The following is a 16855-nucleotide window of genomic DNA, read 5'->3' on the forward strand; positions in this document are numbered from 1 at the left end:
GCTTAGATCAGATGCCAAAATGATGGAAGTTAGCATCAATGGATTGATCATAGAAAAAGTCGACTCTCTACGCTATTTAGGAGAATGGTTCAGCAAAAATGGATCAGCGAAAATCCATATCGACAACGCTATTAAAAAATCCAACATCGTGACCAGTAAGCTTAGACATCTCCTAAGAAGTTCCCGAATATCAAGCAATGTGAAATCCAATTTCTACAAATCAATTATACGACCGATTTTATGCTATGCTTCACCGATTTGGGCAAACCCATCGACTACTTCGTCATCACAAATGGAACGCATCCGGTTAGCCGAAAGGAAAATACTACGGTCTACCACTAACACTAAACGCGAACGAGGCAGCTTCATGTACGCTAACAACTCGACGCTATATAGAAAAGCAAAGACAGTACGAGTGGATCGACACATAGCGAATCAAGCGTTGAATTTTATGGACCGCTGCACTGAAAGTACGGAACCAAGCATCAGCAACATTAGCACTTTTCGCCATGGCAACGATCCCAAATATTTACCAACATCCTTCTGGTCGAAATGGCGTTCAAATGGTACACTATTTGACAACGATAGCTTTCTTGTATTCAACAAGAGTCAACGTGGAGTGGCCCGTCAACTGTACAACACGAACCAATAATCGTAAAAATCGTAAAAAACGGAAATCGTTTGGCCTATGCAAGTTTCGGATTCAGTGTCTCCCGAACATTGCTTGTATGAGCGGTTGGTGAAAAGAAGAGTTTTTCTTACTTGAGTGTGACAGTTTTCTCCTTCTGAGTTTCCTTACATTTTTGCTTTCCTTTAGTATTCAGAAGATTTCTGCTCTTTAATTTTTCCTATTTAATTTTCATGTGCGATACTTTAAAATGAGTCAAGTTCAACGTAAAGTAGAAGGGTTTCCTTTGCCCACAATGATATGTTTTAGATTGTATTTGTTCTATTTAAACAAATAAAAAAAAAAAAAAAAAAAAAAAACCGGTAATAGGGTTCCCAGACGGTTTTTTTTGGGCAGAGATTCACACAATCTGGAAAGGTTTCTCTAAGTGGGCAGTTATCACTCACAAACCAATTTTTACTTCAGTTGTAACACAAATTTTTGCGTGATCAAGTGGCCAGACGGTCAATAATGGAAAACTTAAGTGACAACCTTACCCTAGATGTTCTGGCATCATTGAACAAGATTGACGAAGAATTGGATCAGTTGGATAATCAATTGGTAATTTAAAAAAACGTTAAATTACGAGCGTTCGTCCTCGCTTATATATTGTTTACTTTAGCAGGCATCGCCACCAGTAGCTTAGGCATCTAAGAGGCGAAAATCGTCAACCAATAAGCAATCCAATGGCGTCAATCAAGAAGCGGGTCCAACTAAGCGACGGCGGCGGCTCGGTATGTCAGGACAAGGTGAGATTTTACAACTTTTTGCAATTGAATTTTCTGTAACCGACGAATCGGATCCTGACTCAGTCATTGATATCGATCGATAATTTCCTAGACAGAAACCCCTTAATACCAACCAAAATTGTAACAATAACATGTCTGCCTATGTATCAAATCTGCCTCTACATCTCCTTAAAATATGTCGTCTCTGGACTGGCGCATTTGATTATTTTTTTTTGTGCTTTGCGTAATCGCTATATTACGTCCCCATATCAAAGGGAAATTCACTGCGAACATATAGTAAAAATGTCATTTCTTCATTTATCTAGCTGCATTGCATGCCACCGAACAAGGACCGACTGTACAAGGACTGACTGTACAAGGACCGCCTGTGCAAGGAACGACTGTACAAGGACCGACTGTACAAGGACCGACTGTACAAGGACCGCCTGTACAAGGACCGCCTGTACAAGGACCGCCTGTACAAGGACCGCCTGTACAAGGACTGCCTGTACAAGGACTGCCTGTACAAGGACCGACTGTACAAGGACCGACTGTACAAGGACCGACTGTACAAGGACCGACTGTACAAGGACCGCCTGTACAAGGACCGCCTGTACAAGGACCGCCTGTACAAGGACCGCCTGTACAAGGACCGACTGTACAAGGACCGACTGTACAAGGACCGCCTGTACAAGGACCGCCTGTACAAGGACCGCCTGTACAAGGACCGCCTGTACAAGGACCGCCTGTACAAGGACCGACTGTACAAGGACCGCCTGTACAAGGACCGACTGTACAAGGACCGCCTGTACAAGGGCCGTCTGAAGAAGAGTTAAGAAACCAATTAAGAAAGTAAAAAGTTAACCTATGAGTTCCACCATAGTTATCATCCGTAACTATCATGTGTTAATTAATATTTTACAGCTGTCCTGCTAAAAACATTATCCAAAGCGCAGCTGTGGCTGCTCATGAAAAATCTAGGTCTGTGTTATGGTCAAGGAAACACAACTGTCGCAAGAATGATAACCGAAATTGTAACAACACCGGTTCCAGCCAAATATCACAGCAACAAAGAGTTGCAACTCATGTATTTAGCTCGGACGAACGTCCGGCTGGGAAATTCAAAGACTCAGTCTCTGATCGCTTCAATGCGTCGGATCCATCCGGGTTTTGATGGCATCAAACGACCGGCAATGGATGGAATAATGTGGTTATCTTATGTGCGAGCAATGTTAGATTTTCAAAGTAACAATTACGATGTCATGGAAGACAAATTTCAGTATCTGTATCTCGCGTGGAAAACTGATAAGGAAACCTCCGATAAGCGGGAAGAAATCCTTATCAGATGGAGAATGCTGCAATTATTACCGCAGTTTCGATACTACCTATCCGTAAGAGAGAGAGAGCCAACCATCAGGAAGAAATGGAATCACTCACCGCCCAGCCAGTCTCACAATAATTACGACTTATTTCGTATAGGGCTACGCATTATTCCCTTGACTGTAAGTCAGGGTCTTATGCCGGAAAATACCCTAGAATGTTGTATGAAATGTTATGAAAAACGGAATTGTTTGTCCCAATATTTTGCTTGTATACACGATAACTTGAGTAATTATCAACCAATTACCAATTTTATTTTTTTAATCGACGCAGAATTGAATTCCTGAGGTTATGTTCGAAGATGGGATATGTGGGATTAAGGATCTGGAAGTTATTCCAGGAAAATAGTGTTTTCCACTGTTGGAAATTCAATCAATCGAAAAAGATTACTTTGATGAAATTTGATTTTGTCGGTTATATTATCGCGCATGTTAGTTGGCTATCATGGTGCAGTCAGCTATCACGGTGATAGTCAGCTATCACGGTGATAGTCAGCTATCACGGTGATAGTCAGCTATCACGGTGATAGTCAGCTATCGCGGTGATAGTCAGCTATCACGGTGATAGTCAGCTATCGCGGTGATAGTCAGCTATCGCGGTGATAGTCAGCTATCACGGTTATAGTCAGCTATCACGGTGATAGTCAGCTATCACGGTGATAGTCAGCTATCACGGTGATAGTCAGCTATCACGGTGATAGTCAGCTATCACGGTGATAGTATAGTCAGCTATCACGGTGATAGTCAGCTATCACGGTGATAGTCAGCTATCACGGTGATAGTCAGCTATCACGGTGATAGTCAGCTATCACGGTGATAGTCAGCTATCACGGTGATAGTCAGCTATCACGGTGATAGTCAGCTATCACGGTGATAGTCAGCTATCACGGTGATAGTCAGCTATCACGGTGATAGTCAGCTATCACGGTGATAGTCAGCTATCACGGTGATAGTCAGCTATCACGGTGATAGTCAGCTATCACGGTGATAGTCAGCTATCACGGTGATAGTCAGCTATCACGGTGATAGTCAGCTATCACGGTGATAGTCAGCTATCACGGTGATAGTCAGCTATCACGGTGATAGTCAGCTATCACGGTGATAGTCAGCTATCACGGTGATAGTCAGCTATCACGGTGATAGTCAGCTATCACGGTGATAGTCAGCTATCACGGTGATAGTCAGCTATCACGGTGATAGTCAGCTATCACGGTGATAGTCAGCTATCACGGTGATAGTCAGCTATCACGGTGATATTCAGCTATCACGGTGATAGTCAGCTATCACGGTGAAAGTCAGCTATCACGGTGAAAGTCAGCTATCACTCATGATAGTTTTCTACAACGGTGATAGTCAGCTCTTACAGGCAAAATTAGCATATTTCACGCCATGACATAAAATATTTATAAAATTTTATGAAAAACCAATTTCTGAATCGTTATTCAAATGTATGGAATGACTAGAAAAACAATCAAACAGAAAACTTTAAAACTCCCACGAGTGTGAAGTTTGCGGGCAGAGCGAAGCGAGGGCCGTAATTCGCACGAGTCGTGCTATTTTATTCATGATTAAAGGTTTTGTGAATGTAGAAAGTACCGGGGGGTACATAAGTGTAAGGGAAGAACGACTGCTAGGAATTTCGCGCCGCGCCTTATATTTTGTATAAGGAAAATGTCACTTTGTGGGTTATTGTGAATGACACGGCGCGAAATTCCTCAACACCGGAAGAACGTCTACCGTCCTATTTTATATTGTACCAAAGTGATAGAGTCCTCTAATCGTTCCAAATTCGCATCTTTTACTTTTGTTTAACAATAAGACTAAAACTGAATAATAGACGACTTATACGAGTGGGAAGTTTGCGGGCAGAGCGGAGCGAGGGCCGTAATTCACACGAGTCTCTGTCTATTTATGTATTGTTGATTAAAAGTCTGGCCGCAAATTTACAAGAAAATAGAGAACAGAAAAAGTGGTTTTCCAAAAAACTTGTACTCAAGCGAAGGTTTTATATCAGTTATTTGTGATGTTTCGGAAGATTAACAACGGAAAATAAAATGAAATTGATTAAAAATATATTGAAAAAATTGTCAGTCAAGGGACCTGACCCGCCCAAAAGGTGGGACCTAGTTTATTGGATAGTCCAGTTTTGTTAATATTGTTAATATTTTCATTCGATAAGTCGATTGTTTTCGATAACTCATTAACTCTCATTGGTTTGACGGTGATCATTGCGAATTTAGAGTAAGAGAACAATGTTTCCGATAATATTTAGGTCGAATTAAGTTTTTTTTTGTTGGTGAATTGAAAGAATATTCGTGTTATCTATTTGCATATTGATTCCTGTGAATATTTGACAGGTTTTACAGGCAGGTAGACACAACCAGAGTCAAGAAAGAATAATATATTCTCAGTCTAGCATATAGCAAAAAGAATCGTTTACTCTATGAACAATGGATAAATTTCCATATTAGATATTACCTACTGCTTGCATACTCCTCAAAATAAATCGCCCATAAATTTACAAAATGTACACACACGTACCATTTTATCCACCACATATCTTAAAAGATTCATCGAAGCACGTAATTGCTATTTCAAGCAAATAAATGCTAATAATCATAGTGCACAAAGTACTATGAAAATGAAAAATTAGTGGTGATGCTTAGTATATGGTCGGACAATGCTTTTGCATAAGCAATTTTTCATATCTACACCTGTGATTCATATTCCATTATATTATTCATAGTTAAGTGAATGTAATGAAAACCGCGGACCAGTGGCTATGAAATCGTCTGATTAACAGTCCATGTGTTATATTGTGCTTATATCCATTATGAAGGTTTAAAGTTTAAGTCATATGATTAGTGCAATTATCTCGTTGCATTTAGCAAGTACATGCAGGTATTCATATACCAACTAGAACGTATAGTTAGAATTGTCTATTGGTAGAATATGCAACACAGGAAATTTATGCACATATCCAAATGGTGACTTACTCACTTAAAACACTTCTTTCGTATAATTTGAGGCAACTTGGTATTAGTTTTCTCAATGCGGGAATGGAATGCGCCAGACATCTAATAGTATTTTTTGTTCAAAAAATAATAGTTTGGGTCACAGTGTGTTTCAGAATCACAGTTAAGTACGCGTCTCCCAAAATCCTCGTAAAAAAGATGAAATCCTAAAATTTTGAGGCCGCTAAAAAGCAAAATGCAGTCGAAAATAAAGGGCCAAATGAGAGTTAATAAAATCTGTTTTTCTTTGCCTATTCTTGGAGTGCGTTGAGCTCTGAGATCATTATATACGGCATAATTGTTTTCTTTGTTTGGAACATGGTTACATCTCAGTTTCTATAAGACATCCGATTGAAAAATTTTGAATCGCGAAGTCCGGCATCTAAATGAGCAGATTTTTGACATACAAAGAAGAACAACCAAAATGTAGGAACATGTTCGTTTAGAACCTTGGCCGAAGCTTCGTTAAGTAGGAATACTTTTTTGTGAAGTCACATTTTATGGGATAGAGATTACGATCGTCCGTAGGCTCATTCGGTATGTGTTTTTTAAGTAGGTGGAAGCATATGGTCTTCGGAGCGTTTTGAAAATAGGTTCCCTTTGAAAATGTCAAATATATCTCCAAGGTGTTTAATTTATACTAGGTGAAGTCCTAGCAGTCTACGCAGCCTTCTAATTAAATAGTTATTTATACAACCGAGTGATAAATGCTTTTTTAGGCACTAGATGTGAAGATTGACACTAGAGGCCGTATACAACGTTTTTCGCAATAAAGGCAACGGAAAGTCCTACTTTTCGTCACTTGTTGCGAAAACAACTATTACATGCTTTTGAAACTTAAACCAATTAACTTGTTTTCCCTAGATGTGTTACAAGCCACTTTCGACCCTAGGGAAAACCAAAGCATGTAATAGTATTTTATCACTATTTATTTATTTAGTTGGGAGGTCAAAATTACTTAACTAGAAGAATAATTCAAAAATTACACTTCAGTTTTATGTTGTTGTCTCGTTTTCGCTTATGTGATAAAATAGAGTACACACTTGTCACTATCAGTCTCGGTAATATATATTACACCCAACAAAAATCTCTTCGAGAAAAGTGTGACGCAGTCTTTGAAATACAATTTCTAAAATGAATGATATCGCTAGAGTTGACGCTTTCAGCTTCGTTACGCAAAAATTAAATTTTACACCCAATTAGTTCAAACAAGCTGGCTTAGGTTTTCTCATCATCTGCCAAATAACTTTTACAAAAAAAATTAGACTGGAAACAACCAAAATTTTACCAAAAAAATCTGCGTCGCAAAATGTTCAGGAACAGACCAGCAAGAAAATTTATCTGCCACATGCGACGCAGATTTTTTTGGTAAAATTTTGGTGGTCTAAATTTTTTTTTGTAAAAATTATTTGGCAGATGATGAGAAAACCTAAGCCAGCTTGTTTTAACTAATTGGGTGTAAAATTTAATTTTTGCGTAACGAAGCTGAAAGCGTCAACTCTAGCGATATCATTCATTTTAGAAATTGTATTTCAAAGACTACGTCACACTTTTCTCGAAGAGATTTTTGTTGGGATATCAGTCGTTTTAGAAGTGTAGTCAACACTGCTTTTTATAACAGTTTACAGTTTTAATTCAAAAATTTTACGAAAATCGAAAATTTGACGAGATTCGAAAATTTGACGAAATTTGAAAATTTGATGAAATTCGAAAATTTGACGAAATTCGAAAATTTGACGAAATTTGACGACATTCGAAAATTTGACGAAATTCGAAAATTTGACGAAATTCGAAAATTTGACGAAATTCGAAAATTTGACGAAAATCGAAAATTTGACGAAATTCCAAAATCTGACGAAATTCCAAAATCTGACGAAATTCCAAAATCTGACGAAATTCCAAAATCTGACGAAATTCCAAAATCTGACGAAATTCAGAAAATTTGACGAAAATCGAAAATTTGACGAAAGTAATTCTCTATCTGCCACCATTCAAGAAATATCTCTAAAACCCTAATTGACCCACCCATTTCCAACTTTCGACATTTTTCACATATGCCCCTCTGTTCTACTCGTAAAACTCTGAGACTTTGCCGAAGAAAGTAACTCTCTATCTGTCACCATTCAAGAAATACCTCTAAAACCATAATTGACCCACCCATTTCCAACTTTCGACATTTTTCACATATGCCCCTCTGTTATACTCGTAAAACTCTGAGACTTTGCCGAAGAAAGTAATTCTCTATCTCTCATAACCCAAAAAAATATTAGTCCTTTCATCCTACGCTCGAGTAGCTCAAAATTTGGTCACTCTAATCACTCTAGCTCAAACGAATCTGCCCCGATTTTTTTAATTATTTTTTTGTTCGAATCGTGTTACGAATACCTTTCATTTGATGGCTCGCACGCCTCTGTAGGTTTCAATACAGCTAAGCTACAGCCGAAAACGCGTTCCCGACCCTCGAAAACCACACTCAGAAACCACTTCGAGGCCAATAAAACAAAATTCTGGTTTTTCCTGGGGTAATGGCGTATCACATTTTCATTTTTATGCCCACCCTGAGGTTCCTGCAAAATTTCATGGAGATTGGCTGACTAGTTTCCGAGATCGACCGTCGGTAGATAGACATATAGATAGACAGATAGATAGAAACATACAGAGTAAGTTGAAAGATTTTGATTGTTTGGAAAACGTTTGGTGCATTTTCTATCAAAATGGCCAACTTCAAAACGATGTATCTCCGGCAATTTTAAAGTTACATAGTCAAGTGATAGCTCGTTTTGCTCGTATTTGAAGCGCGAATAAGATAGAATAGGATTTGTGGTGATACAGGCCGAAGGAAAGAAACTTAAATTCTCGCCTATATATAGTTGCCGCGTCTCAAAAAAATTTCTTCGTTCTTTTTTTGGAAGTTAGACTGCGTCAAGTCCTCCGCTAACGCTCCGGACATGATAGACAGATGGATAGAAACATACAGAGTAAGTTGAAAGATTTTGATTTTTTGGAAAACGTTAATTTGGTGCATTTTCTATCAAAATGACCAACTTCAAAACGATGTATCTCCGGCAATTTTAAAGTTACATAGTCGAGTGATAGCTCGTTTTGCTCGTATTTGAAGCGCGAATAAGATAGAATAGGATTGTGGTGATACAGGCCAAAGGAAAGAAACTTAAATTCTCGCCTATATATAGTTGCCGCGTCTCAAAAAAATTTCTTCGTTCTTTTTTTGGAAGTTAGACTGCGTCAAGTCCTCCGCTATCGCTCCGGACATGATAACTAGGGATAAAAAGATGAAAAGTAGAGTGTTCGTGTGTTGATCCGAGGCGAAGCCGAGGTCAATAAACACACGAAAACGAGTAATGGATATTTTTGAGAAATATTTTGAGAATTTTTTGAGAAAATTTGAGAAATAATTCTTTTTTCTCAAAATTTTACAAAATATTTTTCTTGTTTTTCTGAATAAAATTTAGGAAAATTAACTTTGTTAAGGCCATTGGGAAATGACAGGACAGTTTCCCGGACAAGGCATATTTGAACACTAAACACTTTTTACTCGATGCAAAAACAAAAAGTTTTTTTTTGTTTTGTCGCAACAAAAACACAGAAAATATTTCGACCCAACTGTGACACTCCGCTACTATAAGTACTGGAATGAATGTTTGCTGAGTTCACTTCGGCGGTAAAATATCTTCATTCAAAAAAGTGTCGGACATACAGTTATGAAAAGATACGTAATAGCACAATTTTGTTTTCACATCTTTTATTCAATCCACAAAATTTCCCAGCAATGATTTTGAATAAAAATTCGGTCAAATTCAAAAACTCAAGCTCAAATTACATTTAATCACACCACAATTTGATTGACAAAGTTACAGATGCACAAGAGAACAATAAAATTATGTCATACACCAAGGCTGATGCGTAGGTTAAAAGGTGAGGGTAGACCCGATCGGTTTATAAGATGTTTTCAAGTCTCAGTAATTACTTTGCTATATTGTCTACAAGAATGTTTCATGTGTGTATCATAAAACAACCCCGAGTTTCTATGCAAAATTTTGTTTTTAATGAAAGAAAGAGGTGGCATGGTGTTTGTATCGACCGCACATCTGATTATGATATTACATCTCCATTATATCTACCTTATCCTTTATGAGTTTGTTGCAATAATGTCGTCTGGGACAATATCGAAATTTGTGGATTGTGAAGTTTCTTTAAAAAAAAACAAAATTGTGTCACTACCTTCGTTTTGATAAGTGTATTATAAAAATCATGAAACAGATGACAAAGGGTAGCGTATACAGTTAATAATGCTCATCGACCATTTTTTAAAGCTTTACAAGAGCTCAGCGGACATTCTTTCAACGATGGGAGAGCATTTATTAAAAATTAAGCCTCTCGTAAGACTGCACTGAGCGTAAATAAATGTTCGTTTCTCTTTAGTAAGCTAAGAAGACTTCGCGAAGTCTAATTATGCCACCTCTTTGAATAAAAATATCGGCTGAGGTCGAATAATTCTCCGCTGAGCTCTAATAATTCTTCGCTGAGCTTTAACAAACCTCCGCTGAGCTCTAATAATTCTCCGATAGGCTTCAGGAAGTGTCCGTTAGGCCTAAGGAAGTTTCAGGAAGGCTTAATGGAGCTAATCGGACACTCAGCGGAGATCTGCCAAAGCTAAGTGGAGTCTTATTAAATCATTAGGCATCCGCTGATGCTTATTGAGTGTTGGCTTAGCTTCATTGCCTTACTACTACGTGCTAAGGTCTGACGGACTCTTACTGAAGCCTAGCGGAGAATTATTAGAGCTCATTAGAGGTTTGTCAAAGCTCAGCGGAGAATTATTAGAGCTCAGCGGAGGTTTCTTACAGCTCAGCGGACAATTATTCGGCCTCAGCCGATATTTTTATTCAAATAGTTGGCATAATTAGACTCAGCGAAGTCTTGTTAGCTTACTAAAGAAGTGGGAGATGTTACAATTTTAATAAATGTCTACCTTCGTTGAAGGGTCGGACACTTTTTTGAATGAAAATATTTTACCGCCGAAGTGAACACAGCAAACATTCATTCTAGTACTTATAATAGCGAAGTGTCACAATTCACGCCGTATGTGCTTAAAATTTGAATTTTAAGTGAACGATTCGATGAAAAAGTGAACCGAAATAGTATGTTACATACCAAGGATCAAAAAGGTGTGTTTTAGACCCAGGTCCTTAGTCTCCGCTCCGCTTCGCGTCGCTCCATCCCTGGACGTTTTCACCACCGTGGTCTAAAACACACCTTTTTGATCCGTGGTTTGTATACTATTTTTCTTCCTGGAGTACCAAAGTCACATTCCGAACAAAACATAACAACAAAACTGAACAACATACCGGTGCAAAAGCATTCCATATTAATGCCAAAAGTAATCCGTATGAATGCCTAAAGAAGTCCGTTCCGTGTGCATGTATAAATTAAGATTGGCTCACCTAGTTTGTGTATATTACGTAGGTGGAAGCACGGGGTTTCAGGGGGTTTCGAACATTTAGTTTTTTCATGTTGCAGATATTGCAGTGTCAAATTCTGTCCAAGATGTGACATATTTGCAAGGTATTGGCCTTTTTCACAAAGTATAATCAGCGTAACCTTCGTAAAAAGAATCTTGAATCTGACAAGAGCACGTGTGCCAACGTGTAAAAAACAAATGTTCAAAAACCCCTGCTGAACCGTGGCGATCCTCTTGTCAAACGGACAGTACATAAACAAATTCCATCATTTATTCTCACAAATGTCGAAAAATAAGCAATCTGTAGGAATGCCGAAAGACATCCGAATGAATGCCGAAAGCAGTCCGTATGAATGCTGAAAGCAATCCTTATGAATGCATTGTCACAAAACACTAAAAACATTACATTCGCGTACATACAACAACTTGACACATTTGGGAAAGAATAAAGATAGGATCGAAAATGACATAAAATAGTAGGGGAGAATGTTGCTCTTTCGGTACTAAATTTGGTGAGTGAATGTGACGGTTTTGGTACTACAGGAAGAAAAATACATTTCAACGCTTCATTGTATGAAAATGACGCTACGTTAGATAGACCTCCGCACTTTCCATTTTGAATTTGGACCGCACTTACGGCGTGAATTGTGTCGAAATATTTTCTGTGTTTTGGTCGCGACAAAACAAAAAAAAACTTTTTGTTTTTTCATCGAGTAAAAAGTGTTTTAGTGTTCAAATATGCCTTGGCGATCTAAAGAGCCCGAATACAATGGAAAGCATAAGAGGTGAGTTTCTTTGAATTTTTTCGGTGAATTTTTGTGATAAAATTTTCGATACATTTTCGGGAAACTGTCCTGTCATTTCCCAATGACGGGCCTTGTGTCTAACGATGTTGATAATATATTAAACGTTTTTGCTCTCTGGTGACTTTTATGTCTGCATATAGAAACGTTGTTAAAACATGTTTTATGGTTTTAAAAAATTTGAGAAATTTTCAAGAAAGTTGAGAATTTTGAGAATACCGATTTCTCAAAAATAGTCCCTGGCTGAGGGCGTCGAAAAACGTGCTTCAAACATGAAAAGTACGGTTTTCGACGCATGTAGTATGTAAAAAAACTTGAATTTGTCAACAAAAACAAAAATCAAAACCCATTTTGAAACGGGAAATTATATTCGAGGGATTATTTTTTCTGGGTTTACCAATTGGAGTACTTTTTCCAAAAACTTTTTTACCAATATTTTTTCGGATATTACCGTTATAGGTGCATTTTATACGCTTACACGTTTGTATGTGGTAGTGTATAACGATCATTTAATTTTTTTCAATTGGTAATTCCAATACATGGCCATGGTAGAACTGATTTTTTTTAAATGGTAAACTTGGCATAAAATAGCGGTGATTAAATATTTATTCAAAAAATTAACTGATATTGATCATTTTCCTAAGAAATGTTGGTCGTCTTGCATTTATTTAATGGTAATTTGAATAAAACATATTATTGGTAGTAAAAAAAACCAAATAACGATCATCAGAGTCACAATAACTGTTAAAAAAATAAATAAAATTGGTAAATTAAACACTTTATAACGGAAAATTTAGGTTTATTATAGTGGTAAATCGTTATTGGTAAAAACATATTATTTTCATTGGTAGCTTCAAATTGGTAAATCGAAATGAAAATAACGTTTTTTGAATTAAAAATAACGGTGTCTGATCAAGTTTAAAGAAGTAAGTTTAAAGGTCATGTCGAAATTGATAATGGTCGTGTCAGAAAAGATAATGGTAATTCAGAAAAAATATTGGTATTCATATTATAAATAATCTAACAATTAATAAAATCTTAATGTTATTTTAATATCCAGCTCATTTTGCTTTATTTAACGTATTGGTAATGTAGCCGAAAATCATTTTCTTCAAATGGTAGTTCCAAATTTTTTAGAGTTTTCTTTTAGTTAATTTAATGACTTTCCCAAAGTTTATATTGTTCTTCTAGATTTTTCAATCGGTAGGTTAGAAGTAATATATGGTGCGTAACGCAATTGGTATTTTAATTGGAAAATATCGGTAATATTGGTTCGTTATATCGGTCAAAATAATTTTTAATATTGGTCGTGTATCATTTTTCTGTGTTTCGTATTGGTAAATTATACATATTAAAGTGGTCGTGCCTTCCATAGCCATTGGTAATCAACAAATATAATTGGTATTTCAATATAATTTATCAGTAAACTGAAGATTGGTAAATTCCATTTTAATATATTGGTATTTTCAGAATTGGTATTCGTGGTTAAATCAAGCGATATTTTAGGAAAAAATAACGGTATTAACGATTTGTCCGTAAAAAATAGTGGTATTTCGATAAAATTATTGGTAAACGGATAAAATATAACGAACAACTCGAGTTATAGTGTAAAATATTGGTAATGTATCACAAATTTCCTTTTTCGGCAATTGGTATTTAATTATTTTTCACTTAGTGGTAACTACTAAAAATAACATGAAAACTACGTAGAAAACAATGGTAGATTAAGAAAAAATATTGGTATCTTGATATTGGTTCACCGTATTAAGCTTAATGGTAATCTGTAAATATAATTGGTATTTGAATATATTTTGATGGTAAATCAGCCATCAAAAATATTGGTAGATAATCAATATTCATTCTTTTGCTGCTTTTATGTTAATTATTGATAGTATTGCATTAAGCAATCAAATTCTAAATAGAGAGTGAAATCGGATGGATAAATGTTCGTTTGAATTATTAAGCATCCAGCTTTTATACTCTCGTCTGTTGTGTAATAGGTAATCAACTTTCGGCACCCTGGACTTTACTTAATTAGTCGAGGAATGCCTCCAAATAAATTTCTAAAAATCCAAAACTGAATTCTAGATTTTTAGAAATTTATTTGGAGGCATTCCACGACTATTTAAGTAAAGTCCAGGGCGCCGAAAGTTGACAGGCCCAATTATTTTGAATGTGTTAATATTGTTTCACGTTATTAAACGTTTAAACGTAATGGTAATCTGAAAATATTAGAGGTATTGAGTATAATTTTGTGGTAAATCGTACATCAAAACTATCGACATTATCAAATTAAGGTGAAATCGTGATGGATAGTGTTAGAAATAAATAATAACCTATTGTAAAAGTAGCGAACGGTGTTCGGAAATAAGTTGGTCACTATCGGACAGTCATTATCAATTTTTTATGCCGGTCTCATCCGTTGTATCAGTGCTGTACTATAGCTAATAAAGCCATTGAAGTCAAAAATCAAAACTTAAAAATCTATAAAAAATCTATGGACTGTCGACGAAGCCTAGTCATGGACATTTTTTTTCTATCTAATCGTTTACTATAACTCTTACGAAGAATAAATACCGATCTAACGACCCTTGCGGCACTGTGCAAGGTCTAAAGAGCCAGCGAAATAGCATCTGGAATTTTCCTAATTTTCGCGTATCGTCCTGATTCGCATATGCTTATTTTTTTAGTGTAATTCAACTCAACTCAATTCCTAATTTGCGTTTCGCCGTAAAGGCGTTTACTTCATTCCTGGGGAATTCAACCTTTTACGAAATGTAACGTAAAGGAGTTTGGCTCAGAACTCATCTTTTTACGAAATGAATACAAACTTTCATTGTATATAAAAAGCGTTGCACCACACCGAGCGATCCGGCCCATTGCCCCGGAGCGAAGCGGAGGGCCGCAATGCGAGCCGGGCGCCGGAACGGTGTCGGTAACTTAGGAGTTAATTTTTTTTTCTCTCGCATCGTCTAATAATTAGTCTGTGTAACTTTTTTATACATCAAATTTAAATTTTTGCCGTCTATAATTTGGTTCTGTATTTGGATTTTCACGCAAAACATTGATCGACTTTTTTAATTCCTAAATTTCAGTTTGGATTTTTTTTGCTTCGATTTGAATTTGCACACATGACCAATACACACAGATTCAAAAAATATACCGATTGCTTTCATCGACTTACCAATTTAAAATTCGAATCTAACACTTCCTTTGCCCACCTGACCAATTCAACACACATTTGATATATTCAAAAAATATAACGGTACAGCCAATAAAAAGTAAATGGTAAAGCCAACTAAAAATTACGATTTCCCACATTACCAATTACACACACATATACAAGTCAATGGTAATTCCTCACATTTTATCGGTATTTACTTTTATAATAACGGTAGTTATCATAAGAAATGGTATTTTGAATTTTTTATATTGGTAAAAAAAAACAGTTATAACGGTCGACAGCTAACTAATATTGGTACAAAAAATTTGTTATAACGTTCAACCCAACAAAATAAATGGTCGTTTATTACCATCCATTTTGAAACTGGTGGCAGACAATCCATGAACAAATTACACATTCTATTAGTAAAAATGTCATCTAAACGCATGAATTGCAAATCAAAGTTTGTATTCTCACCTTGTCTTTAAAATGTCTATAGCTAGGCATGTTCACTGAAAAATATCATCAATCGATGATAAAATTTTCAAATAATCGATACTATATCAATCGAATGTTTTATCGATAATCGATAAATATCGACTGATAATCAAGAAATATCCACTGAAAATCGAATTATCAGTCTATATTTGCCGATTATCAGTCGTTATGTACCGAATGTCAGGCGATATTTATCGATTTTCAGTCGATATTTATCGATTATCGATAAAACGTTCGATTGATATTGATTTTCTGAAAATATGGATAATCGATTCCAGGGAAATAATCGATATTTTATCAATCGAATGAATTATCGAACATGCCTATCTATAGCACTACTCCTAGCATTAGATCTAAATAAACAAGCGTCAAATTTGGAGGTTTTAGTGCTAAGAGCAACTCCTTAAAGTTGTTTTTATTGTTTTGATTTGACGCATAAAACGACAACAGTCATTTTTTTCAACCTCCTCAATATGTAATGCTAGGAGCAGTGTCGTACCTACGCTTGGAGCAGTGCTATGATATGACACAAAAATGATTGCTTACAGGAAATCTCCGTTGGCCTGTAAACTCTTAGAGTATTTCATTCTTTGCTCTCTATTTTCAGGTGATATAACTTCACTCTGGTAAAATATCCATGAAATGTCCAATGTCCCATATATTACGGGAGGAGGTAATGCCATTCAGACGCGCGGCTTAGCACATTACTTCGATGCTAATGACACCTTCTTTCAAAATGGTTAACTATATGGGACGAGTGGGTTGGCCTGTAGAGGCGCCACATTTTTTTCATATGACTTCATTCTCTGCCGCTTATTTTCATGTGAACCAACTTCACGTTTGCCATTACAGAACAAATGTCACCATATGAAGTTGGTTCACATTCAAAAAAGCACAGTGACAGCAGTAATTTTATATGACAGAATGTACTAAAATATGGGACTACTTCTTAGTTTCTAAACCTCATTCTACTCAAAACATTTTAAAATCGCTGCTGTTTTGTACCCAAAATTTCAATTGACAGCTCCAAAGCTCAAAAACAGCTGAACGTGAAACAACTTGTTCTTTTCAATAGGTTGAAAATTCCAGTTATACTACTGTGCAATGCATGTCCACAAGTGTAC

The 16855-nt window shown here is 36.4% G+C and overlaps 1 protein-coding gene across 1 annotated transcript; it reads left to right on the forward strand.

The window, feature by feature from the left end:
- The first annotated feature begins 292 nt into the window (after positions 1 to 292).
- On the forward strand, positions 293 to 2251 carry LOC119072122 (repetitive proline-rich cell wall protein 2-like). Its single transcript, XM_037177262.1, has 2 exons — positions 293 to 470; positions 1722 to 2251. The coding sequence occupies exons 1-2, from the start codon at positions 293 to 295 to the stop codon at positions 2249 to 2251; spliced, it is 708 nt and encodes a 235-aa protein (XP_037033157.1).
- The last annotated feature ends 14604 nt before the right edge of the window (positions 2252 to 16855 follow it).

This window comes from Bradysia coprophila (genome assembly GCF_014529535.1).
Source record: "Bradysia coprophila strain Holo2 chromosome IV unlocalized genomic scaffold, BU_Bcop_v1 contig_81, whole genome shotgun sequence".
Taxonomy (NCBI): Eukaryota; Metazoa; Arthropoda; class Insecta; order Diptera; family Sciaridae; genus Bradysia; species Bradysia coprophila.